The following is a 26,450-nucleotide window of genomic DNA, read 5'->3' as shown; positions in this document are numbered from 1 at the left end:
TATATATATATATATAAATATACACACACAGAGTTGAAAACTGCATAACTCCCATCAAAATACTGCGCAAATACATAAAACTACCATATTAAAGAAAAACACTCATTAAATATTCAGAACAAAGTTTTATCTTTATTTACATCTTATTACACACCATTTATTTCTTTAATACACAAAAACAGGTGTATTTGTGCAGTTCTTTCACTCTTGATAGGAATTGCACTTGTGTCATTTACATATAGTTGGCAACAATTCGATATCTACAATCATTGTTGTATAAAAAGAAAAAAATAAACATCAGCACAAACATAGAAAAGTTATACATATTTGTTCAAACACACCCAGAAATTTACATTCAAGCATGACAATCAACAACAAGCCAAAATAAATTAATTTTTTCTTGGTAATAGGATCAATGACTAATTAAATCAAAAAGATAATTTTCCCACTTATTAACATTAACGTATGTTAATAAGCACATTAACGCACTTATTAATATTAACGTCTGGCACAGAATGACATGAATTATAAAGAAAAATCTGAATGTTCTATTAAGTTTTAATATTGTGTTTGCTTTTCTTTTATAGAGTAGAACAATGATGATTGTTGATGAATGATTCAGAAAATGATTTATAAATGTCTCGGAGCGACAGAGTGAAGCTGCCTGCTCACAGAAAGAAGTACTCTCAGGTGTACTGCTGCTTTCAGATTGCACAGTAACACCACATTGCCTCAATGTGTCACACGATCAAAGCCTCATCCTGTCGTGGAGGAAACATACTGCTGTGCTTTAACGCATCTGGACATTTTGTACATACACAAACTAAGAGACCAAATAAAAAGCTATATGCATGCCTCCAAATTATCCCCAATGAGTTTTTTGAAGAGAAGATGTAGAATGCAGATATTGATTAGACACTGATGCATAAATATACACTATACCAGTTTTTAATTAGTCTGCTGAATTGTAAATACTATGTAAATATGTAAACTACATCAATAAAGTTTTGACAGCATCTTTTTGGGATGCCTGAGTCGGTGAGCAAAATAAATGTTTCATTGGATGGATGTTAAAACAAAAATAAATACATTTAAACAAACAAAACAAAACAGTGACAACATTTTCAAGAGTGCACACTAAGACAAAAGAATCCAGACACACTGACTAAACACGATCATGTCCATGTGAAGTTATTAATGTTTCACCATATCCCTGAACATCAAAATAACAGAAGAGAAATGGTAAGGCAGTGAGTGAGCGTGTTTGTCTGCTACGTATCTAATGTGTCACCTTGCTTAATGTAAATATCTACATTTAAGACTGGACGAATAACTGGGCCACTGCACTGGCTGTATGACTGCAAATAAGAAGAACAGGAAACACAGCAGTGTGTTTTTCATAAACTTGAAACTCAAAGCCAATGAGAAGACCAGATTCTCAGACGGATTGTTTCCTGACTTTGGCCCGGGTCCACAGAAAAAAAGGGGAGCAAAATTCCATTTACTCTACAAAATCATCATCCTCACAACAGCAGCGACCATGCAACCTCTAATCTAACAAGGCACAGTGTTTCATAATCCTGTTGAGAAAGATTCTAGCTGTTCAATTTCCTTTTTAAAGGGTAGAGGATTGGCATTATAAAGACCAAGATAACTAAGCAGGCTGGTTGAGAGCAGTGGTTAATTGCATACACTACGGTGCAAAACGCTCACCTGATTTCAACATGGGAAATTAAAGTGCATCCCGCAGTGGTTCTCGGGTTTCGATAGATTGGACAATAATGCTGCTGGCCATTGAGCGCCCTCTACTGGCACTGCAGGCAGTTTGGACAGACTCAGGGGGAGGAGAGGGAGCAAGTAAGGTCTCAAAGTTTGTTGGTGTATAGCGTATCCTCATCACTTTCGCTCTCATCTTGAAATTCGTGGCTCAGGAGAGACTTTTTGGAGCCCACAGACATGAGGCGGATCTCGTCGTCATAGTCGTCCTGGTCCTGTCGCAGCCGATGGAATCCGTCTTTTTGTCGGTTTGACTTGGCTGAGCAGACGCACCAGATGATGCAGGCTGTCACGACCAGGGCCGTCATTGCGGCAGCTAGGGATTGAATAATGAAAATGACCAGCCATTGAAAATTTGTCATCATATTAATGTAGCATTCAAAAATGGTTGGTTAGTACTGCAAACACAATCAATATAGAGTACTTTAGCTCTTTAGTACTTCAGTGATTTGATCTGCCTACCTGCGCTTGCCACTACTAACTCTCTTGGAAGGCCAAATATATCGTTCTCCATGTCAAACTCAATAATAATGGAACTGGCTGCTTCAAAAGGCGACACAGACACCTGAAAAGAGTAACAGGAACCGTGAAAAAAAAATGCATAGATCTCATAGATAAAATAAAATGTAAAGACAATTAAATTACCTTTCAAATAAACTATATTCATGATTATATATTATTAATTAAACATAATACTCTCCATTATATTTATAAAAGAATTGTATAGTTTTTTATCATCTTCATTATTATACCGCTTAAATAAACAAAATGTTCTGAAAAACAAATAAACAAAACAAAAACCAAGAACAAAACCAAACAAAACAAAACAAAAACAAGAACAAAACCAAACAAAACTCACCTTCTGGGACTGTTGCTGGTAGCCGTCAGCCACCGCTTCAATGCTGTGTAAACCAGGGGCCAGAAGGGCATGGAAATATCCTCCCTCACTAGTGAAGACTCGAACACCACCATTCAATACTATTATAGCGCCCACGATGGGCTTACCGCTCTTATCCTTGACCACTCCACGAACCCCTTTGTGCACCTAGAACAGAAGAACCAGCTTCAGCAAAGGAAGAGCTGAGATGCAGTGGAGGGTGATGAACAGAGAGGCAGAGAGGAGGACAACAGACTGACCTCAACCAGCATGCTCAGAAGAGACTTCCTGTTCTCAGCCCAAAGCGTGGGCAGCATAGCAGCCGGTGGGAACAGGCAGCAGCTAGTGTAGACAGTGATCTCGGGACAGTGACCAAAGTCCACACTGAAGTCCTACAAAATGGAGAGGAAGCAATCAGAAATTGAGAAATTATTCGGAGGAATTAAGATTTTATAAATTATTGTGAACTAGTTGGTCATGACCAAAAATGGGCTTCAGGTCCATTCTGATTGTACTGCAGAGAGCTGTACATAAAAAAAAAAACATGCTAAATGCAAACATTTTTAGAATAGCAAAACACTTCCCATGTTTTAATGTTTTGACATCCAAAGCTGTGTGTCCAGTTTATGGTATTCACATTTTTTAAAATATTTTTTTATTCAATTAATGGGATTTTTGCACATATTCATCTGTCACTTGGTAGAAGCTAGCTAAATTAGACAAACACTACCCTTCAAATGTGTGAGGTCAGTAAGATTTTTTTATTTTTTTAAGAAATACACTTTTCAGCAAGAAAGCATTAAATTGATCAAAAGTCAAAATAAAGGCATTTATAATGTTACAATTTTATAATGCTTCTATTTTTTATGCTGTTTGAACTTGCTAGTTCTATTAAAAATGATCAGGGTTTCCACAAAATATTAAGAATATTAAGCAGCACAAACATTTTCAAAATTGATTCTTGAGCTCCAAATCAGCATATTAGAATGATTTCTGAAGGATCATGTGACACTGAAGACTGGAGTAATGATGCTGAATATTCAGCTTTACCATCACAGGAATTAATTACATTTTAAAATATATTAAAATAGAAAACAGCTATTTAAAATTTTAATATTATTTCACAATATTACAGTTTTTACTGTATTTTTGATCAAATAAATGCAGCTTTATATAAGAGACTTCTTAAAAAAAAACTAAAAAAAAAAATCTTATAGTAGTATTTGCAAAATAGTTAGTATGTAATCTACCTTCATGCTGCCCATGTGACTGTGCCATTCAGCTGCTCGAAGGACACCATTAGGGATGGTGCCCACTGGAGGGAGACAGGGAGAAAGACAAGAATAATTTATAACATCAACCTAAAAATGGTTCCTCTACCTATAAATTTCACAGAGCAGAGGCTGTTTGATTTAAAAATGTTTACTGAACATGCAGAGCATGTTCTTGTTACTGAAAAGATAAACTGTTATTTTATAAACTTGAAGTACGAATGGAAGAAATCAGCATACTCTGGCTGTTTGGACATCCAGTATCGCCCGAGTGCATTATGGGATGGTGTTTGGCATACACAGTAGCCAAATATCTCAGCGTATCAGCATTTTCAACTGAAATTGAGAAGCAAGGAACAAAACAGAAACGAATCAAGACACTGATGCAATAAATGTGTAATTTCCTAAAGCAGAGGATGAATCAAAACATACCAGATTGCACTGGTTTGTCATAAGGGTAGGTGACCAAAACGGAGCCTCCATCCAGAGCCACAGAGAGAGTGAAGCCTCTTTCCTGTATCAGATCCATAACAGCACTTGTCTCTGGCTGAGGTTCTGCAGCACGCTGAGACGCATTACCTACAGAATGACACATACTGTAAATGGTCAGCCATCCTGTAGACTAAGCAGTGGAATGCTGGCATTGACACACATATTAGTGAAACGTGAGGTATAATTTGAACTCAATCCCACCGAAGAAGTCATTGTCAAGGTCCTTGCCGTGCACATTGGTCATGCCAGCAGTGGAGGTGCAGTCTTTCTCTTTTGCCAGCTCACGCCCATCTGGGTTGATGCTGGGCAGGATAACAATTCTGGTCTCATTGATGAGCTAAAGATAGGAGAGAGAGACCATGTGAGGAACATTTTTGGGCTAAACATATAATGCAACACAACACAATGATCGAAATGAACAAATAACGCTCCTCAAAAGTCTGATGGATTATATTTGATGTTCACATTTTAACATCATTGTTCTAAAAAACGATGTATGGATAATCAAGTAAACCTGAATTGCTTTAGTCTATCTCGTGTTTATCTCGAAATAATACTAACAATGCAAGTTATTTTTAGGTTTACTTTTCTAAAAATCAGCAAAAAGACATGACCCGATCTGTAACCATCACGGGGGCCACTTTTGCACAAGAAAATCAACTCACCCTTGTGATGGCAGCATTCTTTCCGTAGTTAATACAGAGACTGGCAGCAAACTCCAGAAGCAGCTCTGTACCTACTGGGGCGTTTCCATGGATACCTGCCACAAACCGGATCTTAGGCTCAGACGGTTCTTGGACTTTAGGGTTGTTGGAGATCTCCAGAGCCCAGATGGTTCTGAACTCCACACTCTGACCAAGACTTCATAGGGGAGAAAAATAATGATCACATTACTGCAACAGTTGTGCTGCTTAATATTATTGTGGAAACCATGATACATTTGTTTCAGGATTTTTGGTGAAAGTTCAAAATTGTATTTGAAATAGCTTTTTTGTAACAATATAAAAATCTTAACTTCACTTTTGATCAATTCAATGCATCCTTGCTGAATAGAAATATTAATTTTTTTGGGGAAAAAAATCTTAATCTTAAATCTGAACAGTACTGTATTTCCTTCTCTGGTAATTTAAACTTGGTGACCTTAAACTTGGTTCAGCACAAGCTATAATTTCCAAAAATAACTTCTGGGACTAAGCCACAGCAAGACAAATAATACAGTTCACACAGTAACTTCATTGTGTACTGAATGCAGAGGTATTAATCTCTGTCATTCCAAAAAATCCTTTGCCCTCCAGGGTTTACGGTCACAGAAACACACAGGATTCAGTTCAGGATTGTCTGCAGAGATCAGACAAACTGACTAATACTAATCTAACTTGCCACACTTTTGTGTGATGCGTTTAGAGAGCTGTACCTTTGGAGTGAGGTAATCTCTGGGAAGTTCAGGGTGAGGCCACGTAGGAACTCAGAAACCTCGCTGTACCGTCGATAACGGAAGCTGCTCTGGGTGTGAGTGTCCTTGATCAGCTTGTCCAGTCCAGATTCTCCTGACAGCTGCTTGATAAGGCTCTGGAACTCCTTCAAACTGGGATCCAGAATTGGGGTGGTGTCTTCTGTCGTCTGCCCATTCGTGTAACTGTGAATCCGGGTCAATGTGAAATTAACAATCTCCGCTCCTTCCTTAGGTACGTTGACAAAGGTGCTAACTGAGGAGTAGCTGAAAAGATGGAAGAGAAAGTGAGAGTAATTTACAGTCTTATGCACAAAGGAAAATAGAAAATTAATATCCATGGTCCTGAATTACTCTTTCGGGTTGTTAAACAAAAAATATAAATAATAATAAATAAATAAATGAATAAAAATAATAAAAGAAATACAAATTATATATAATTAAAATTATATATATATTGGAGCATTATATATATATATATACAGTAGGCGCCAGTAGTCCCCTGCAGTGTTGGATGTGATGGGGTGATTAACTGTGTCCACAGTGATCGTAGCATTGGGGATGCCAGATCCATCTTTGCTGTCGATTACCATTCCCTTTACTCCACGGTGGACCTAGACATCAAAAAAACGTATTGTATAGAGTGTGTAGCAGGACAGAGGTGAAAAAACATGCAAAAGAAGCAGTCAGACTGTCTGACCTGATGGATGAACTGCAGAAGTGATCTGCGGTTTTTTTCCCAGTATTTCGGTAGATCTGCTGCTGGTGGGTATTTGTAACAGCCCAGTTCAATGGTCACCTCAAAGCAGTTACTGTTGACATAGTTCCAGTCCTGCATCCCTCCTGAGGGAAAAGCACATAATGCACTTATATTTACTTCTTATTATAGTCCTTTCAAATTTCAAACACCTTTATTTCTGGATATTATTTTAGGATGACAATATTAACAAAAGAAACGTAAGCAGTTTGTCAGGTGTCTGTCTGTACGACAACATTCAAAGTTTCCTTTTCTAGTTATTTATAAACTTGGTGCTCACCGTGGACATTGTACCATGCAGCACCATTGGTGATGCCATCTTTAAAATATTCTTGGTACAAATCCATTTCCTTACAGGAGTGTCCATCAAACATTTGAGAGTTTTCCTGAAAAAGAAAAACAGAGATTGTTTTACAGGCTATTGATTTAGCTTGTAATGATTAAATATGCTTAATGTCATTTGTTATTACAGAAAACACAAAGCCAGATGTTCACCTGTGAGTAAGCAAGAGCCACCATCCTGAATACGTCATCATCTGAGGACTTGCTGTATCCGCTAACATTGTCTAGATTATCGTCAAATGGATAATTCACCACCAAAGAGCCTGATAGAGATAGAGAGGTTATCTGTCTGTGTTTAACATGCACCAAATCAAACAGAACCATTATAGATTAGTACCTACCTCCATGAAGGTTGGCAGACAACACAAACGGGTAGCTCATGGCCCAGTTCATAACAGCAAGGGTCTCTGGCTGTCTGGGATCCGTGACAAAGTTGAACCGGTCAGGAAAGTTACGGTTCAGGTCATAGTTGTTAGTGTTGTTACGTCCCTGAACGCCACTGATATCTCCTGCACAAAAGAGAGCATTTTCATAACATTACATTCATAATAATAATAATAATAATGAATAAAAAATGTTGAATTTGTAAAATAAATATTGATATTAAATTAATAATTTATTGTTATGATGATGATTATTATTACAGATATTTAAAACATTTTATTATTATTATTATTATTAATAATAATAATAATAATAATGTTGGAATTATGCTTTTGTAGTTATAATGCTGCTCCCACACAGAAAAATTTTATAATAAACAATCATATTAAAGGAATACTGTTAATATTGATATTAATATTAATAATTTACTGTTGTTACTGTTATCATCTATGTGATTAATAATAATAACAATAATAATAATAATGTATTATTATATAACATTCTGAACATTCAATACAGTTTGAGGTTGGCTATTTCTGTCACACGTGTGACATAATATTGGAAAAAATACAATGCTGAACGAAGAGAGATGCATTTAACAGCAAGTACATCATAATACATCAAATGTGTATAATGAACTGTTTTTCAGAGTTGGCAAGGCCTTACCCTCTTGGGACACTTCATATCCATCTGGGTTCATTGAAGGCATGATGTGGATACGTGTGGAGTTGATGAGCTGGGTGATCTCAGGGTCAGTGCCATAGTTGCGACAAAGGTACTCTATGAGGTTGAGGAGCAGCTCCCGACCAACCACTTCATTGCCGTGCATGTTACCAATATACTTAAACTCTGGTTCACCTGGTGAGGAACGACAGGATTAGTTCACTTCAAAAGCCATTTGACTTTTAAAGATGTAGGATCTTTACACATGTGTAAATGAAGACGGTGGGAAGTACCTAACTCGTGGACACTGGGATTGTCGGAGATCTCCATGACCCACAGGAGACGTCCCTGCACAGACTTGCCGATGGAATACAGCCGTGTGATGGAGCTGTAATCAGAGCTGAACTTCTGCAGGAACAGCTGCATGTCATTGTAGTGGTGATGTCGGAAGTCCTGGGGCTGGACTGTAACCCTGGAGTCCTTCTCTTCATCTGCTGCTTTGTTGACACCGGTGCTGCTGCTGCTGCTGCTGCTATCTGTGCTGGCACTGTACACAGAGGTTTCAGTGGGGGAATTCTCATCATTCTCAGCTTCAAGGGTGATGTTCAGCACAGCTGCTTTTCCCTCAGTCACCTCCACCCCAGCCACGGACATGGGAATGTAGCTGCATGAACACAAAGATTGATATGAAACACACAGAAGGATAACTTATACATGAAACTTAAGTCTCAGAGCATATGATCAATTAAAAAAAACAAAAACAAAAACAACCATCAACAGGGATGGGTATTGATACAGATTAATATACTCAGATTCCACATTACAAGCTCTTGGTTCAATTCTACTTCAGTTCATTTGGATATATTTCAGTTATAATATCCACTTTGCTTGCACATGAAAGAAATTCTCTCTCTGGTTGCGCTGAATGGTTTTGATTCACTTAAAAGAGAATCATAAGGGTTATTTGTTTGTGAATCTGACTACATTGGTCATGCTATATGTTTTTGATTCACAACAAATAACTGGCTCATTAGAGTCATTTGTTCATGAAGCAGACTATAGTGGGTGTGCTGTATGTGTCTCCACCAAAAAGAAACAGTTCAAAAGAGTAATTTGTTCGTGAATCTAACTAAACTAGTCATGCTGAGTTGACCCTGAGAGGTCAGCTAAATATCTACAGCGGATCTAAAATATGAATAGTTAATTATAACTAGTTATGGTTAATTATTCATATTTCCTGTCATGAGCTGATTCGTTACATATAAATGAACTGTATATCAACATTTGCTTAAACATCCACATTGAAATAATTCAAAGCTATTACATTATTGTGGCAGATACGTCAAGCATTTAATGTATATCACAAAAAGTGGCTTTACACTTTAACATATAGTTAAAATATTTATATTTTGATCACAACTTATTTAATGGCCACTGTGAGTTTCCGTATGTTTGGAAAGAGTCATTTGTTCATGAATCAGACTATAGTGGGTGTGCTGTATGTGTCTCCACCAAAAAGAAACAGTTCAAAAGAGTAATTTGTTCGTGAATCTAACTAAACTAGTCATGCTGTATGTTTTTTGATTCACTAAAAAAAAAAAATCAGCTCACACGAGTCATTCATTTATGAATCTGGCTACATTGATCATGCTGTATGTTTTTGATTTATTAAAAAATTATCCGTTCATAAGAGGAATTTGTTTGTCAATATGACTACATTGGTCATGCTGTATGTTTTTGATTTACTAAAACAGTCAGCTCATAAGAGTCATTTGTTTCTGAATTGGACTATACTGGTTGCGCTATAATTATTATAACTGGCAGTGCTGTACAAATACATTTTTTCACAGCCACTTAAAAATGGCAGAGTGACAGAGGCAAGATGACGATTAATTGGAAATTCAATATTTTTACCCAGTCTTAGCCATCATATATATGATGAACACTAACCATAGGATTTTCCTTGGAATATTAAATCATTATATACAGTTTTCCTCATAAATATGTACCATACGTACCCCGGGGCTAAAACTGTGATGTTGTAGGTGCCAGGTAGCAGCAGACGATAGTAGTCACCAAAGCGTGAAGTGCTCACATTGTGGTTAATGCCCGCAACCATAATCACAGCATCTGCTAGAGGGGCATCATTCCTGGCAGCTCTGACAAAGCCACGCACGCCGATATGAATCTGAACACATGCATAACAACAAGGCGGAAACTCTGAAAACCAAACCGCACTGACATTCTTAAAGAGCTCATTAAAAACTCTCCATGCGTGTCATTGCTTGCACATCGAGTTCTACTACCTTCTCCATGAAGGCCAGCAGGGCCTCCTGATTGTTGTCCCATTCTGTTTTGAGTTGAGATGAGGGTGGGTACTTGCAGCAGCTAAGCTCCATAGTGATTTCCAAACAGCCCCCCTTCAGGTAATTGAAATCCTGCATACCCCCTGCATGGAAAGTAAGGACAAACTGTGTACCAAAGGCATGGTATGAATTGACATAGTGAGGTTGTCACGGCTCAAACTGTAGTAAGCATCTGCAAATAGGAGGAACATCTTAATACAAAGAGTCTTTCAAAAGGTATGAGTTCAAGAATGTTTGACCAGTTGCTAATGTTAGGACAATGTAATAAATGTGGGGGTAGGAAACTGTCCATGTAAGCGAACCAACTTTTAGATGCTTTAAAAAATAACGAACTCATTTGAAGATTGATTTCAGAATACAAAGAGCTGACAGATATGGGTTAGGACACGCATTGGTCATGTCGGTCTAAAAAAACTCTGCCACCGCACGTTTGCTGATGCTCCCTCAGATGCCAAGCCTGTGTGTGCCGAAACTCATAAAACACTTCTAACCCTTCAACCCTTCAAACAAAATGTCTTTAGCAATATATACTTTAGATACAAAGGAAACCAAATAAGCTAATGCTAGCTTGTACATTATACCATTCAGAAGTTTGGGGCTGGTAAGATTTTTTTTTTTGTTTGTTTTGTTTTTGAAAGACATTATTCTTTTATGCATTTATTTGATCAAAAATACAGTGTTTGAAATAAATAAAAATACTTTTTAGTTTTTTTGTATTTGAAATACAAATCTTTTGTAATAATTAATAATAATTTATGCATTTAGCAGACGCTTTTATCCAAAGAAAATGTTTTTACTGTCACTTTTGATCATTTTAATGCATCCTTGCTGAATAAAAGTATTAATTTCTTTAAAAAAAAAACTTTGACCACAAACTTTTGAATGGCAGTGTACATTAGGTCTTAATGTAACCTTATAACCATTTAATGCAGATACATGATGAGTCAAGCAGATTCATGTACCAAACCATCAAAAAACACTGGACCAACTAATGCTAACTTCAAGATGGAAATACGCAGTTATGCGTGTGTTCTTAAACACTTGAAAAGGTCTTGATTGTGAAAGATGTGGACTTCTGCTCTTTGCAAAATTGACTTACAGTTGGTCAATAGAAATGCAGTAACAAGAGGTCAAAAGGCTGTGTTCATGCAATGTAATTTCAAAGTAAAAGTCTGTCCACTTGGCAATCATGGCAACGGCCTGGGCAGCTATTTCAAGTCATGCAAATTCAGAGGACTAAAATGTCCAAAATTGCTTTCAAAGCTAATTGTCCTATGTTTGAAATGTCTTCTCTTCCCAGGATTAACCTTGGGAACATAAGAATGACTCCCTAGACAGAGCTGGAATTGTCATAAAATGATTGAATATTAACTTTAAACACGCAGCTGGTGGTCTGTAAATTTTCAAACTGTGTTGGAGACAGTCTCAGAGACAGGATTCAGGTCACCGAACAGGCTTTGAGGCTGGTAACTTGTTAGCATGGTACAATACCAGTTTCTAAACAGAAAAAAACAATACAAAAAGAATGAAACTTAAACTGGTTCACTTGTTCATTGAAACAAAGCTGAAATAAAATACAATTATTGAATAATAATTTTAGAACATTTATAATATTAGATGAAACTTTAGAATTGAAAAAAGAAAAAAAAAAGTTGTCTTGGCAACTAACTGAAATAAAAATAAATGAAAGCTACACAGTAATATTAATATAATTAAGAAAAATTGCAAAAGCCCTAAAAATTTAATAAAAAATAAAATGAATATATATATATATGAATAAATAATATAATGGCATATAATCAATACTAAAACAACACTGCTCTTATGATCTCTGTATGACTCAACCTCCACGTCAAAGATACCAGTTAAACATTATAAGGTTAAACAAACAACTAAAGATCAGGTGACATTTGCATGGGAATTATGCACTGAATGGAGTTTAACTCCAAAATGGGCGTCATATTTAATTTCGGGATTGATTATGTCATAATTTCTAGCGGTTTTGAAGGTCACCACCACCACATGGTGACTTTCGGTCCATGGAGCATCAGTGCTCAACATTCAGGAGAGATTAGGCGTTCACACAGCAGGTTCTCCTTTTGTAAACAGCAACAAACAATATGCCACAGCTTCATTAAAGCTGAGAAAATCATACCCAAATGCGAGAAGTGTGATTTATTCACCATGAGACTGGTTGAGCAAGTCTTAAAGTACATCATGGGTCTGACCTGCAAGCTTCAAGGAACATTGTGGATCAGATTTCTGCTGTTTGATGGTGATGGTTGAGAACACGGACTTCAGAGACTGAGGTTACAAACTGGTAAGTAATCAGAGAACACCAGAACAGTAAGCTTACAGTCCTGGTATTGGATTACTTGCAGGACTTTTGTCTTTCTAACTAATACCATTTGCGAACATAATAATCATTCCCAAACAACCAAAGCAATGTAATTTCCAGCATTCTTCAATTTTAAACTCTCCTAAACTATAATGTGGCTACTATTAATATCAATATTTGCAGTGCATGACTGAATGGTGTTTGTTTACGCAACTCATTATCACCCCCCCCCCAAATAGGAAATTTGTGGAGGAATGTTCTGAGTAAAGAAGGATGTGGGCGGAGCCAAAAAGACGGTTCCACTGAACTGAATGCAGTCTATGAGAAATTACCCCCTACTTGTGCTTTCCAAAGAGCTGTAAACAGAAAAGAAATCATTAAAACCAGCCATTTTTCAAGACCACTGAAGTTAAGTTAATCACTCATAAAGCTCATACAACAAGCACATCTTCATCTCTATGGAAACAAAAAGATTTAAGTCCTTATGAAATTTTTCATGACTGCTAGAAACTCAGCGGGTGAAATTCGGATAAACAGGACAAAGGAAAAGGGAGGGATTTAAAGCATGGTTAAGAGATAAAATGTTGCCAGCATACCTGCCACATCATACCACTTTGCTCCATTTGTGATGCCATCCTCAAAGGTCTCATTTATGTTTTCCACGCACTTCGGCTGCCCGGTTTTCATAACAGGGTTATTCTCTGCGTAAACCCGTGCCAAGTATCTGAAGAGAGCATCATCAGGAGATCTGCTATAGGTGCCCTCAGTATCATGGGCCACAGAGTCATCAAAAGGATAACTGGCTACCACGGTCCCACCATGCAGATTCCCAGAGAGCACAAATCTGGAAAAGAGAATCAGAGAAAGTCAGAAATGATATAATTAACCCATCTACTTCACATAAAATGTATTAAGATTTTATAGACACTTACAGATAATAAGATGAAAAGAACATGGAAAATAAATATGGTAGAGATTAATTATAAAAAAATATTGCACTTTACAAAAATAAAATAAAAAACATTATTATTTAGAAAAATGAAATATTGTAGAGCTGGATTTAAAAAAAAAAAAGTATATTCATGATATTTTTCATGACTCGTTTGTGATATTTATTCACTGGATTATTATTATTATTTATTTTTTGCACTTTGTGCAATCTCTCTGAAATCTTACTCCAGTAATCACAAACAACTGGAAAAGTCATATAAGTCATTGCAGTCTTCAAGAATATACATTTTTCTAATTCTAATTTCATAAGAATAATCATAATACTTGGTTTTGATTATTATTATTACTATTATTACGGTAACACTTTACAACATAGCATCATTTATTAACATTAGTTAACATGAATTAACAATGAAAAATTATTTTAAACCATTTATTGATTTTAATTACAACATTTATTAATACTTAATTGAAAACAAAAGTTGCATTTGTAAATATTAATTAATGGACCTAGGCAAACGTGAACTAACAATGAACAGTTGTATTTTTATTACTAATTAACAAAGTTTTTAGTTAATGTATCAGTTATTGCGCAGTTTTACCATCATTATTATTATTCGGGGGGAAAATGAATTATTGTAGAGATAAATTATGAATATGTATATTGTATATAGATTTTAAAAGGATAACTGGCTACCACGGTCCCACCATGCAGATTCCCAGAGAGCACAAATCTGGAAAAGAGAATCAGAGAAAGTCAGAAATGATATAATTAACCCATCTACTTCACATAAAATGTATTAAGATTTTATAGACACTTACAGATAATAAGATGAAAAGAACATGGAAAATAAATATGGTAGAGATTAATTATAAAAAAATATTGCACTTTACAAAAATAAAATAAAAAACATTATTATTTAGAAAAATTAAATATTGTAGAGCTGGATTTAAAAAAAAAAAGTATATTCATGATATTTTTCATAATTTTCATGACTCGTTTGTGATATTTATTCACTGGATTATTATTATTATTTATTTTTTGCACTTTGTGCAATCTCTCTGAAATCTTACTCCAGTAATCACAAACAACTGGAAAAGTCATATAAGTCATTGCAGTCTTCAAGAATATACATTTTTCTAATTCTAATTTCATAAGAATAATCATAATACTTGGTTTTGATTATTATTATTATTATTATTACGGTAACACTTTACAACATAGCATCATTTATTAACATTAGTTAACATGAATTGACAATGAAAAATTATTTTAAACCATTTATTGATTTTAATTACAACATTTATTAATACTTAATTGAAAACAAAAGTTGCATTTGTAAATATTAATTAATGGACCTAGGCAAACGTGAACTAACAATGAACAGTTGTATTTTTATTACTAATTAACAAAGTTTTTAGTTAATGTATCAGTTATTGCGCAGTTTTACCATCATTATTATTATTCGGGGGGAAAATGAATTATTGTAGAGATAAATTATGAATATGTATATTGTATATAGATTTTTAAAGAATAATTTCCATGACTTTTACAGGCAAAACTCTCAAGATTCTTGCAACCTCTGTTAGTAGCTGGGTTTTGGAACATGGTGGCAGGTTCCTAGCTGGTTTAATGGTCAATAGCTGGATCTTCTGGAAGGTCTGTCACAAAGTTAGGTTCGGTTTGTGAACGCTCTTACTTGTTCTGCAGGATCCACCTCATGACAGCAGTGCCTTCAGGGATGTCTTCTGCATTCACGTGTATCTCCTCAAACTGGTCTGGGAAACTTCTATTGAGGTCGAGGTTTTTAGCATTATTCCGACCCTCATCTTTGCCCGTACAATCCCCCTCCTTAGACTTCTCAAAACCATCAGGGTTCATGCTCGGCATGATATAAATATCTGTGCTGTCGACCAGCTCTGTGACCCGCGGCTCCTCTCCGTACTTCTCCAGCAGATACTCCAGCAGGTAGATCAGAACCTGCCGGGACACGGTCTCGTCTCCGTGCATGTTGCCCACGTACTTGAATTTGGGTTTTCCTGGTACATCAGCAGTGGGTTCCTTGGTGATTCTCATCACCCAAAGCTCCCTGTTTTCAACGGATCTGCCGATGCTGGTCAGATTTGCGATGTTTGCGTACTTCTGGGCGAGACTTTTGAGAAGGACAGTAAGTTGGTCGTAATTGTAGTATTCGCTGTAAGTCTCTGGCCCCTGATCTCTCTGCTCGTCTAGAGGAACTGAGTTGATCGAGCTGATATACACAAAAAGCAGAGATGAAACCAAGAGCGAGAGTTTATGCCACGAACACAGACTGTTTCCCCTCTGTCCCGACATGTTTCCGAAGGCACCTTGACGTACACATGAAATCTTAAAATGTGTCCGCCTGGAGTCGGATCCTTTCTTTAGCCTGACGTCGGGATATTTTTAGTAGGAACTTCCTGCTAACGCTTTAACAAAGGGCGGAGTTTCCATGAGAGCCGGAATTGTTTCAAAATAAAAGTCACGACTACAAATTTCTGTCTGTCTGTTGTAAAATAAGAGCACACCGGTGTCTGTATTTGAACCACTACAAATGAGTTGCTGTGTTTTGGAAAATGGTATTAGGTTTTATTGATGGCCTATCAAGTGCAAATAATTATCAGTTTGATATCTTTGTGTAAAATACGTAATTGTGGAGTTACATGACAGAAGATGGAAATAGACTGGCATTTGGGTGACCAATGTTGGGAAACAGATTTCTTCTCGTACATCTACTAATGACAAAGTTTTGTTTTCAGTACTAGGAGAGTCCATAGATTCGAACAAGTTACTAAAATAATTAAAATTCAAATAAATCTCTAGGCATCCCACTCTTTTTAACCAATTAATTAAAAATGTTTAACCAATACCTTTACATGACACTTCCAGTCACTTCTGGTTTATTGAATACTTTTTTAAAAATAAATAACCCATTAAAATATTTTACAGCCTGGCTAACTAGAAAAATGTATATTCATTATAAAAATATGCATTATGTTTTAAGATTTTATTAAATTGCATGACTTTTCCAGGTCTATAAATCACGTTTAATATCCAGGTTTTCCAGGACTTTAGGAACAGTGGTTCTTCACAAACATTGTTAAAATAATAAATATATTATTTTAAATCATTTTAAGGCCCTCTGGTTGTGAACCACTGCTACACAGGGCCTTAGGCAAGATTCCTGGTTAACCTGCACTGATGCAGGACTTTACAATTTTCTTAGTGCACTAAACACTTCGTTGAATGTAAGTTATAGCAGAATTTAAATATATATATATATATATACGTAACTCACATGTACTAATCTTCAACTGACAGATCCCTTGCAAATACTAAAAACTTAAGATCTGGGACTGAGAAAACAACAACGGACGGTCCAAGTCCTACTTGCCAAGAGCAAAATTTTATTTCTTCCTACTTCATAAAACATTATTTCTCTAACTTTACAAGGTAAATGTTTCACTACTATCCATTTTGCTTCATGAAGGAAAAGAACATAAAATATAGACATAAAGGAGAAAGGAAAACATTTTGAGTGCAGAAGAGATGGTTAAATATTTTACTTGAGGCAGTTTTATTTAATTGTTAATTCCATGCGGTTTCGTTGTAATACAGATTCCAGGTTTGTGGTTCCAGTCAGATATCCAGTAGTACAAACTAGTTTCAAGTTAACAAAGTACAGAAGAAATTATATGCATTATGTAGATTCGGGGGGGGGGAGAAAAATTTACTATTTCATGTACTCATGCAGGCTTAAAATCAACTATTTCTTTCTTTTTGAGACCGCCAAATGGAGACCTGCATTTGTCTTGGTTCTAAAAGCAACAAGGCTCCTTCAGTTTTATAGAGCCGCAGCCATCCATCAATCCACCCACCATCTTCAGCCTATGTGAGCAATACAGTATTTTAGCACAAATTACAGTCCAGACCACTGGTAAATGTTACTACATAACCACTACTTGGTGATATTAAGCATTTTGCGCCACATGGATATCAAGAAACTTGCTTCAACTTTCTCTGAAAAACTAAATTAACAAAAAGAGCACTTTGTTTAGACTTGCCCTTTTAAAGGTTTAATTGTTTTCTTTAACTGCATTTTATAATTGCACTAACACAGAAATATTACAGCTCAAACCACTAATAGTAGACATATCAGTAATAGTAATAAAAGTTAATTTCTGTAATTACATTAAGAAAAACTCAAAATATATCCAGCAACTGATACAAATGTTGAGAAATAAAGCAAATGAACATAAAAAAAGGAAAAATGTTGTACCAGGACAAAAAATAAAAATAAAAAAATACTCCCAAGAAATCTTTACGCTCTTGACCATTCAAAAAATCATAATTGAAGTTTGTTTCATGAGTGGTATATTTTATTTCAATTTAAGGGCTAATAAAACAGAATAATATTAAAAATCAAACAAAGGGAGAGAAAACTGGAGGCATCAAGCTGTTGAGCGCCACTCATAAGGTTGGGTTTGGTGGCTCCCTTTGTAAGGGTGTCTGGGGAAGGGGAGGGGGAGTGGGGTGGAGTCTCATATTGGCTTTGTTGTCTCATTGGTTTTCGTCCTCCACATCTTGCAGCGCCTCTTTATTCTGTTCCTCACCTGTGCAGAGAAACAAAGCCATTGTTATTGCATAGTAACAGTTATGTCCCTTAATGCAATCCACATGTGATGTGTTGTACATTGTCGCACATCATCAAGTTTGCAACTCTTGCCAGACCTATGCACTACGAGTTTGCCAAATTAAAAAAAAAAAAACTATAAAAAGCAAAAAAAAAAAAAAATATAACAAAGGACTGAATACATGCTGTGAGAAAAATAAAATTAATTTATGTTATATACATAGAATTTATGTAATTTTCAAGCTCAAATAATTAAATAAAAATCTGTCTTAAGTCTAATTTGAATGCAGTGTTATCTCACGTGGTCATTTAATGTTCACACATAATTCAATTCCCAAACCAAAGTACAATACCCTTAGACACCTTTACAGTACATTTCTCAGGAAAACATACCAGAATTTTCTAAATTCCAATATATTGGTACAACACAGCCATTCCAATTGGACATTGAGGATCTGGCAGTGACCATGCAGAAACAGTTCGTTTCAGACATGCTGCACATTTAGCACTCTGGTGGCTACAAAGATCGCAACACAAAGCTTACAAACAGGTGAGTGATGCAATTTGTGGACAAAAGGGCAAGAGCTGGAAAAAGTGGCCGCACTTACAAATAAAGTTTGTGGGCAATTAACATTTTCCTTTAGGAATCTAAATAGTGGGGATGAAAAAAGGCAAGATGGGTTAAGTTGGACGGCATGAGTTTGGACACATTACAAGATGACATGAAATGCAGTAGAGAAAGATTATACTGCTGGTTTTGCACAGAAATGCAGTGATGTGCACTAGGTCAGATGTACTTTTGAAATCAATAGAAAACAATTTAAAAGGTTTAAAAGCTATGACAAAATAAATACAGCCTTCCGTCTTACTTCTGGGGTAGGAATGCAACGTTTGAATTGATATACTGAATACACTACATTAGATCTATAAAATATTTATGCTAGAATAGAGTGCCAAAATGAAACACAAAACTACTACATTATATTGAAAAAATGATTTAATTTCTGGTGGATAAATTTAAATAGTAGGCATGTTTGCTTGCACATTTCCACTTTCAATGCAACCAGAGCCCTCTATTTTAACTCTTTTAAAGGCAGATATTAGAGATGGTTGGAAACTATGCCTCGCAAGTCCTAAATCGGGACACTCTGAAACAATCGCTCTAAAAATAGCTTTGGTTTGTGGAGGAGCTTTTGAGGATGTCACCTTCATGTACCAATGAGTTTCAAAGACATGTTTGTCAGGCTTAGCATCTGAAACTGCCATGATCCGTCTTACCGTCTCCCTGCATATCTGAAGTCCATAGTGTCAGGTTATCACGTAACAATTGCATGATGAGTGTCGAGTCCTTGTAGCTTTCTTCACTCAATGTGTCCAGTTCAGCAATAGCATCGTCAAATGCCGCCTTTGCCAACCTAAGATCAACAGCCGGGTACATAAACTATTAAGTTTCAACATACAAATGAACAGGAAAATACTGCAATAAATACCATCTTGGTCCGATAAGTACCAAAACACATTATTAAAAAGCTCGTTATTATAAACAGATACCATATTCATACAAATGTAATATGTGACCCTGGACCACAAAACCAGTCATATGTTTTGAAAATTGAGATTTATAAATCTAAAAGCTGAATAAATAAGCTTTTGTTTTTTTTGTCCGCCCACTCGCACAAAGCACTGCTGCTAATATAGCAATAGTTACCTTCGCTCTCAAACTACTTAAATACTTGCATGCATATTATGCAATAAACTTAGAGCATGCATATATATATATATATATATATAAAATACACATACACATAACTCAGCATCTTTAAATGAAGAGTTTTATATTTCTACATTGTTTTTAATTCTACTGTCACTCGCAAAGCTTCATGGCATTGTAGTTCTTTCCCTCATTAAATCTATTAAGTCTTGTACCCTTGTCTGTCTGATTTTCAAAAACTTTTCTGCTTCAAAAGAAGAGATTGTTCATCCGAAAAGTGCATTCTGTCATCATTTACTCACCATCATGTCGTTCTATGCTGAGAAATATTGTGAGAAATATGTTTAAAGAAGGTCTAGACCCAAATGCATTACCTTTTGAATGAACACATCATAACAATTATTTTGAATTTACAACATAATCTCGAACAATTATTTTGAATTTAGTAAAATTTCGTAAATTCTGTCATTTACTCATTTATCAGCATACAAGATATTCTGAGAAATGTCGGATTTGGCACGAAGGTCAGAGGAAAATATTTTGAAGAATGTTGGTAACCAAATACCTACGATAAATACCAACATTCTTCAAAATATTTTCTTTTGTGTTCGGAAGAAAGAGGAGTGACTAAGACAGAAGAAAGTCAGTAATACAGTTTTCAAACAATATGAGTGTAAATGATGATTGCTTCAATTGAACATATTAAAAATAAAATGCTAAATTCAAAACCATTTTAAGGTGTTATTTGTATTTCATTCAGGTCTAGACTTTTTTTTTTTTTTTTACAAATATATTTCTAAAAAACTATACACCATATAAATTAAATGTTTTGCTGTTTCAGTGTAAATCACTAGCAATAAAGTAATTGTGTAATTATGTACATGTATCATGATATTACTATCTGATACAACTTCACAATTTGCAACCAGATTGTCTCATCAAAATTAACTGGATATTATGTTTCAATTTGCACATAATATACCTGTACATACAGCGGTCTATTGTTATATACCTGTACATACAATTGTCGCTTTGTATATTTTTAATTTATTTAGATTTTTTATTATCTGTGTTTTTTTTGTTCTGTCACTGTCATTCTGTTGCACTGTGGAAGCTTCTGTCACGAAAACAAATTCTTCATATGTGTAAACATACCTGGCGGTAAAGCTCATTCTGATTCTGAAAATTCTATAAAGAAAAAAAAATGACACTATAATAGAATAATGAAACGGTAACCTCTCCATCATGTTGATGCTCTTAATAGAGTAATAAATGTAAAGGCATGAAAATACTGACAGAGGCAAAGTAAAAGGTTTGAGTAGCATTACTATAGGGGTCAACTTTATTTCATGTACAGGAATAAAACTGTAACAAAAACGTAGGATTTTTTCTGTGACTTAAAACACTGTTCTGACAGACTTGGATGCACATAAAGGATAACAAGATTAATTTCACAAAATTACTGTGTTGATATTTAGGTTCTAAAAATAATACTTTGGGTACAATTAAAATGTACAGACATGACTTGTGATTACTCTTTCAACTCAGTCATAGATGAAAGTGGTGTGTTTTGAGGTGAAATCATTCTCACAGGACACAGGTGAGAGTTCAGACTTAAAAGACTCCAGCTTTGCTTTGTGACTGATTTTAGTGATCTAATTTCATCAAGGTCATTTCTGACTGAAACATAGACAGTTAATAAGACAGATCATGAACATCAAAGTCCTTCATAATTACGACTTAAGTGACAATTACATAACATGGCCGGCTTGCTGTCACACCATGACAACATACAGCTAACCTACACACATACATGACATAGCTTTCTAACATTTAGATGTGACATAACAGAAGAGTTTCCAGGGGGCTGTTTCATAGAACAAGTTTACCAAATAAGCCAGGTTTATTTCCGTTAGTCTGACTTATTGTCAGTTGATTTGGTTCAAAATAAGTCTGACTAACTGAAATAAGCCTGGCTTATTTGGTAAACTTGCTTTATGAAACAGGCCCCAGGTGATTGTCATTGTTACCAAAGTTAGTCAACTTTTCCTTTTTAAAAGTAACAACAAATAAAGGTAAAAACATTAACATTTGACAGTGTTTTGGTAGCCTGTCTATTAGCGTTATAATTTATACATTTGTCCACAGACATTTGATTTCTATTCTCTGTCATTAGTAATGGAAGTTGGTTAAAAGAAACGTTTCAGCAAGGTTGAACAAAATGTACTCCACTCTTCCCCACATTTGACTAATTAGGCTAAAGACAATGCTGATTTGGTCATTGACAACAATCTGCAATTAAGGCAGGCAATTAGGAAAACAACGTCTTACTTGGGCATTAAAGGACAAAATGCACTATATTTCTGCATTGATATATAATATAGGCATGATGGAGGCCGATGTTTTAAAACAAATATCATTAGCCAGATAAACCAATCATAGATAAAGGCTACTCGTATGTGCAAAATCAATTGAGCAAAACACGTTTGAGGCTTCATGTTAGGCTTTGCACATTAATGTGACACTTCATAAAATTCTACTGCGTTACTGTAAAGACAGCTGGGTTGTTTTAGAAATATCTTTATCTAATATTAAAGTAGTTTTGGAGAGTCGTAGTAGAGTCGCTACAACAACCACTTACTGTATTTTCTACCTCGGCAAGGGAAGTTTTGGTGTAAACACATTAGTTAATTTGAGTGGAAGTCACAATGTTGGATTTTTTATTTAAAAACAACAAAAAAAATCAGTTAAGTCTATCTTATGTTGACATATCGAGTCTAGCATTAGAAATTAGGGTTACACGTTCAACAAATCTGCATTTAGTGTAATACTCCGAAGTACAGCAATAAAGGTGAAAGTAGCATTTCCTGATAATATAGAATGAAAATGTAGTAAAACAAAGTTACGTAGCGGTAGTGAATAATGATGCATGGCCCATCTTGTATACATTAGAAATGTTGTGCATAAATAAAACAATGTGGTGAGGATTCGGGCTACTCCATCTTTTATATAGTGTACCGCCCCAATAGAATCCGCTTCATGACATGTTTGACCGGTGCTGAGCCAGTAATGAATGACAAGCCAATGAAAAAGACTAAACTATTCGAAGCATGTTTGAATCTGCATTTCTGAATATTTTCATGTAGTAGATGATTTGTAGTGTGAATGCTGCTGTGTTCTAGGACACCAAGTAGTGTATGCTACCGCATTCAAAGCAAGAAACAGTCCCTTGTTAAGACACCAAACTGCTCATGTTTTAAGTCCAAGCAGGCTTCTTCCTCTTTTCTCAGTTCACAAGAAGCCACACACTAATGCTCCTCTCTCTGTAGTGTATGGTGTTGCGTGCTGACTTTAGTGTTTACTTGGTAAATATCTTCAATTATTGCATAAAATCTAATAAGGGAATTGTTGCAAGTTCTGTGAATGTTGGCATGAGACACAATGGCACAAGGTAATGACGAGGCGGGCAGGTAAAAGGCAGTAGTGAGGATGTGTGAGGAGCCGAAGTGTGTGTATGTAAGTGAGTGTACATCTAAGGGCTGCTAGGGAAGACAGTCTGCTCTCTCAGCTCAGTTCATCCTCTGGATTGTGCTGGTCCAGCAAGCGAACATGGGTAAAGGGAAAATGGCCATGCTTTCCCTTGCACTCACCCTCCCACTGCCCATTTACATTGATCTTGGTCACCTTCACCATGTCGCCAACCTAACAACACAAGACAAGTGTGTCAGAAATGGAGGAAATACTTAAAGGCAATGCACAAAATAACAAACTTAAACACAGAGAATTACAGTTCCACTGGGAGGCGCCAAAGCCAAAAAAACGTTATATTTCACAAAATTCTACATAAAAATACATTTTTAATGTACTAAATCAGTCATCTGTGACTGTGTTGTAACTAAAATACTGTGCAATACAAAAAATGCTAAATTTGTTACCTCCAAAGCAAGAGCAGTCTTGTCATAGGCATTGGGAACTCTCTTCTGAATCGCCCTGGCATAAACTGGACCATTCTGTAGATTGGGTAAGGATGTTGGCTGGGCATATTGACCTGGCTCGCCAAGCACAGGTTGAGACTGAGAACTGTGGCCGTCAGAGTTGCCGTGAGCTCCAGATCCTCCAACAGACCCCCCTGATGTTGGCGAGGCTGGCCGGTACTTCTCCACATAGGGCACGGGGATCATGCCGACACGGCCTTCTGAATTCTGAGCGTTCCACCACTGCTCCTCCGGCTTCTCCAGAACTCTTAGAATATCGCCCTTTCGAAACGGAAGGTCCTCGTCGTCATTGCCGGGAAAGTCGAAGAGGGCTCGGACATACTCCTCTTCCAGCCTCTGAGGAGCTCCTCCTGTTCCTGCATTGACGCTGATGAAGGACGAGTGCTTGGCTTTGTTGATGGGCTCAATGAGAGTGGTGGTATCCAGGTAGTGGATCTTGTAGAACTCCAACAGTGCAGGTAAGGCGTCAAATTCCTGATCTCCAATACGGAACCGAGGAGGAGCGAGTCCTGCAGGATGACAGCAAGAAAGCACAAATGATGGCTGGACGAATAAGATCTGCTTAACCTTAGTCTATGAAGTCTTCACTAAATAGTGGAAATAATCATTAAAACAATTACAATTATTGTTGTCTAAACATCACTATTTTTGAAAATACCACACATTTTTATGCTCAAACCAGGGGAAAAGCTGCGTTATTACTGCACATACAGCGTCTACAAGCAAAAAAAGTGAGTGTTTTGTCATAAAAACATATATGATTCACATTACATGATAAAACGTCTAAATTATCTAAATGACTGGACCAAAAAAATACGGTTTATATCGAAAGATAACCGATTATGTGTAACAGAGAATGCTAAATTACTACGTAATACTAGAATGACGCAAACTGAATGTGCAGAACTGCTCGTAGTAACGTAGACTAACCATGTTACACAAGTTTCTCGTCGAGCTGCTATGCGTTTTGCTAAAGCAGTTTTTCTTCGTCCCGTCGTTGGCAGTATATTTACATGCACCGCTTACCTGGTCCGGACTGGCGATTGCTGCTGATGCTGTTTATAATGTAATGAGAGACTTTGGAGTTCTCCGACACAGACAGCACGTAGTCCCCGGGAATAGTGATCGAGTCCCGCACCAGGAACACTCCATGCCTCTGCCCTTGGAGCAGCGAAACCGCGTCTTGCCGGCTTAATCTGCCCCAATACCAGCTCCCTCGGTCCTCCGAATCAAAATTTCCGGCCATGACTAGCGCAAGAAAAAAGCCCAGGCTTCACAGGCCTTCCCTTCGCCTCTCCTTATCCGCAAGCAGCGTTCAACTCATGCAAAAACTTTACCGCGTTCCGTTGTTGAACACGTTTCGAATACGCGCAGCATTCGCACACTTTTCTACGCTTTTTTGTTCCAATCGGGTAAGAAAACAGCCGACGTCGGGATCCCAACGTGCACGAGACACAAAAACTACGACTATTCGCCCAGATCCTCTGATAATTGTTCAGTGTAAACCAAAACGTACATTGGAAGTTGTCACAAGGAAGTTCAAATATTTCAAATGGCGGACAAGGGAAACAATTTTTGACCTTATTTCCCGGAAGTGATGCAATAACACAGTCGATTCAGACGGTGCCTATAGGTTGCCATATTGATGCGGTCAATGTTGAAAAAGAGGCCATAGTCCCTGCAGTTTCATTGACTGTTGCAAATACTTTACAATTGTATGTACTTTTATTACATAATTTGTGGTTTTTATATGAACACGCCTGGTTTCGTTTTAATTAACTTAGTAGCATATTTACATTTATTTACAAGTATATTATGTATTATATATATATATATATATACATTTTACATCTTTACATCCACACGATTAATGATATTCGTATTCATACTATTATTAATCCATAGTTTTAGTAATTTGTTTGAGCTGTGTTTGATAATGTGTGTATGTATGTAAGTGGATGTATTATTTTTCTGGCCAGTGTCAAAGACGAATTTCCGCTCTTTATTTAACTTTAAATAAAGTTTCTCAAAAAACACTATAGTCGCTAAAGAAAATCCAGTTCAGTCCAGTGGTTTATAGCTGGTCCAGGATGGTCATTAAGTCCATGGCTGTCCAGCTATTTTTCCCAGTCCAGCTTTATTGACCAGCTAGTATCTTGTTTGTTGCTGATGGTCTACCAGCCAATGACCAACTGAAAACCAGATCATGATTAACAACAAGAGTTACCGATTTACATTTCCAGCAGTCTAAACTGTATTTTTATAGGCCTTGTTGGTCCATGCTTATTTTTATAAACGAATTTTCTTATCGAACAATTAATAGCCTCGTTTGCTAATACACTCTAAGGTCGTTTGTGTTGTAAATTGCAAAAAGGAAAGAAACGGAAGTACGTAAACACTATAGTTTACATAAAACAAGCGAGTC

The 26,450-nt window shown here is 36.3% G+C and overlaps 2 protein-coding genes and 1 long non-coding RNA gene across 3 annotated transcripts; all 3 read right to left on the bottom strand.

Moving 5' to 3' along the window:
* Nucleotides 1–1,458: 1,458 nt before the first annotated feature.
* On the bottom strand, nucleotides 1,459–16,088 carry LOC107592607 (carboxypeptidase D-like). The gene is made up of 21 exons (XM_016282144.1): nucleotides 15,368–16,088; nucleotides 13,313–13,560; nucleotides 10,319–10,461; nucleotides 10,031–10,200; nucleotides 8,306–8,676; nucleotides 8,016–8,207; nucleotides 7,307–7,474; nucleotides 7,119–7,228; nucleotides 6,904–7,009; nucleotides 6,567–6,709; nucleotides 6,350–6,480; nucleotides 5,831–6,133; nucleotides 5,082–5,277; nucleotides 4,618–4,753; nucleotides 4,357–4,503; nucleotides 4,165–4,260; nucleotides 3,904–3,968; nucleotides 2,914–3,045; nucleotides 2,636–2,821; nucleotides 2,239–2,341; nucleotides 1,459–2,092 (listed from the first exon to the last, which is right to left on the bottom strand). Exons 1-21 carry the CDS (start codon nucleotides 16,000–16,002, stop codon nucleotides 1,866–1,868), a joined length of 4,008 nt encoding a protein of 1,335 aa, XP_016137630.1. The 5' UTR covers nucleotides 16,003–16,088; the 3' UTR covers nucleotides 1,459–1,865.
* A 1,371-nt stretch (nucleotides 16,089–17,459) lies between these two features.
* On the bottom strand, nucleotides 17,460–19,681 carry LOC107592609 (uncharacterized). Its single transcript, XR_001610001.1, has 3 exons — nucleotides 19,598–19,681; nucleotides 18,928–18,967; nucleotides 17,460–18,299 (listed from the first exon to the last, which is right to left on the bottom strand). It is a non-coding gene; the product is annotated as an uncharacterized lncRNA (long non-coding RNA).
* A 2,932-nt stretch (nucleotides 19,682–22,613) lies between these two features.
* On the bottom strand, nucleotides 22,614–25,621 carry LOC107592606 (adapter molecule crk-like). The gene is made up of 3 exons (XM_016282143.1): nucleotides 25,052–25,621; nucleotides 23,966–24,534; nucleotides 22,614–23,732 (listed from the first exon to the last, which is right to left on the bottom strand). Exons 1-3 carry the CDS (start codon nucleotides 25,269–25,271, stop codon nucleotides 23,595–23,597), a joined length of 927 nt encoding a protein of 308 aa, XP_016137629.1. The 5' UTR covers nucleotides 25,272–25,621; the 3' UTR covers nucleotides 22,614–23,594.
* Between the last annotated feature and the right edge of the window lie 829 nt (nucleotides 25,622–26,450).

This window comes from Sinocyclocheilus grahami, unplaced genomic scaffold (assembly GCF_001515645.1).
Source record: "Sinocyclocheilus grahami isolate Dianchi unplaced genomic scaffold, SAMN03320097.WGS_v1.1 scaffold155.1, whole genome shotgun sequence".
Lineage (NCBI taxonomy): Eukaryota > Metazoa > Chordata > Actinopteri > Cypriniformes > Cyprinidae > Sinocyclocheilus > Sinocyclocheilus grahami.
The sequence above is the reverse complement of the archived record's forward strand: the minus strand, read 5'-3'. Positions and strand labels throughout refer to the sequence as shown.

Bases quoted from the DNA above. Each gene is read 5' to 3' on its own strand.
- LOC107592607 (XM_016282144.1), bottom strand. From the start codon at position 16,002: ATGTCGGGACAGAGGGGAAACAGTCTGTGTTCGTGGCATAAACTCTCG. The intron at 6,710-6,903 runs GTGAGCACCAAG...CTTTTCCCTCAG, and splicing joins TGCATGGTACAATGTCCACG to GAGGGATGCAGGACTGGAAC. The intron at 3,046-3,903 runs GTAGATTACATA...TCCATTTTGTAG, and splicing joins GTCACATGGGCAGCATGAAG to GACTTCAGTGTGGACTTTGG.
- LOC107592606 (XM_016282143.1), bottom strand. From the start codon at position 25,271: ATGGCCGGAAATTTTGATTCGGAGGACCGAGGGAGCTGGTATTGGGGC. The intron at 24,535-25,051 runs GTAAGCGGTGCA...GTCATCCTGCAG, and splicing joins CAATCGCCAGTCCGGACCAG to GACTCGCTCCTCCTCGGTTC. The intron at 23,733-23,965 runs GTAACAAATTTA...TTGTGTTGTTAG, and splicing joins AGACTGCTCTTGCTTTGGAG to GTTGGCGACATGGTGAAGGT.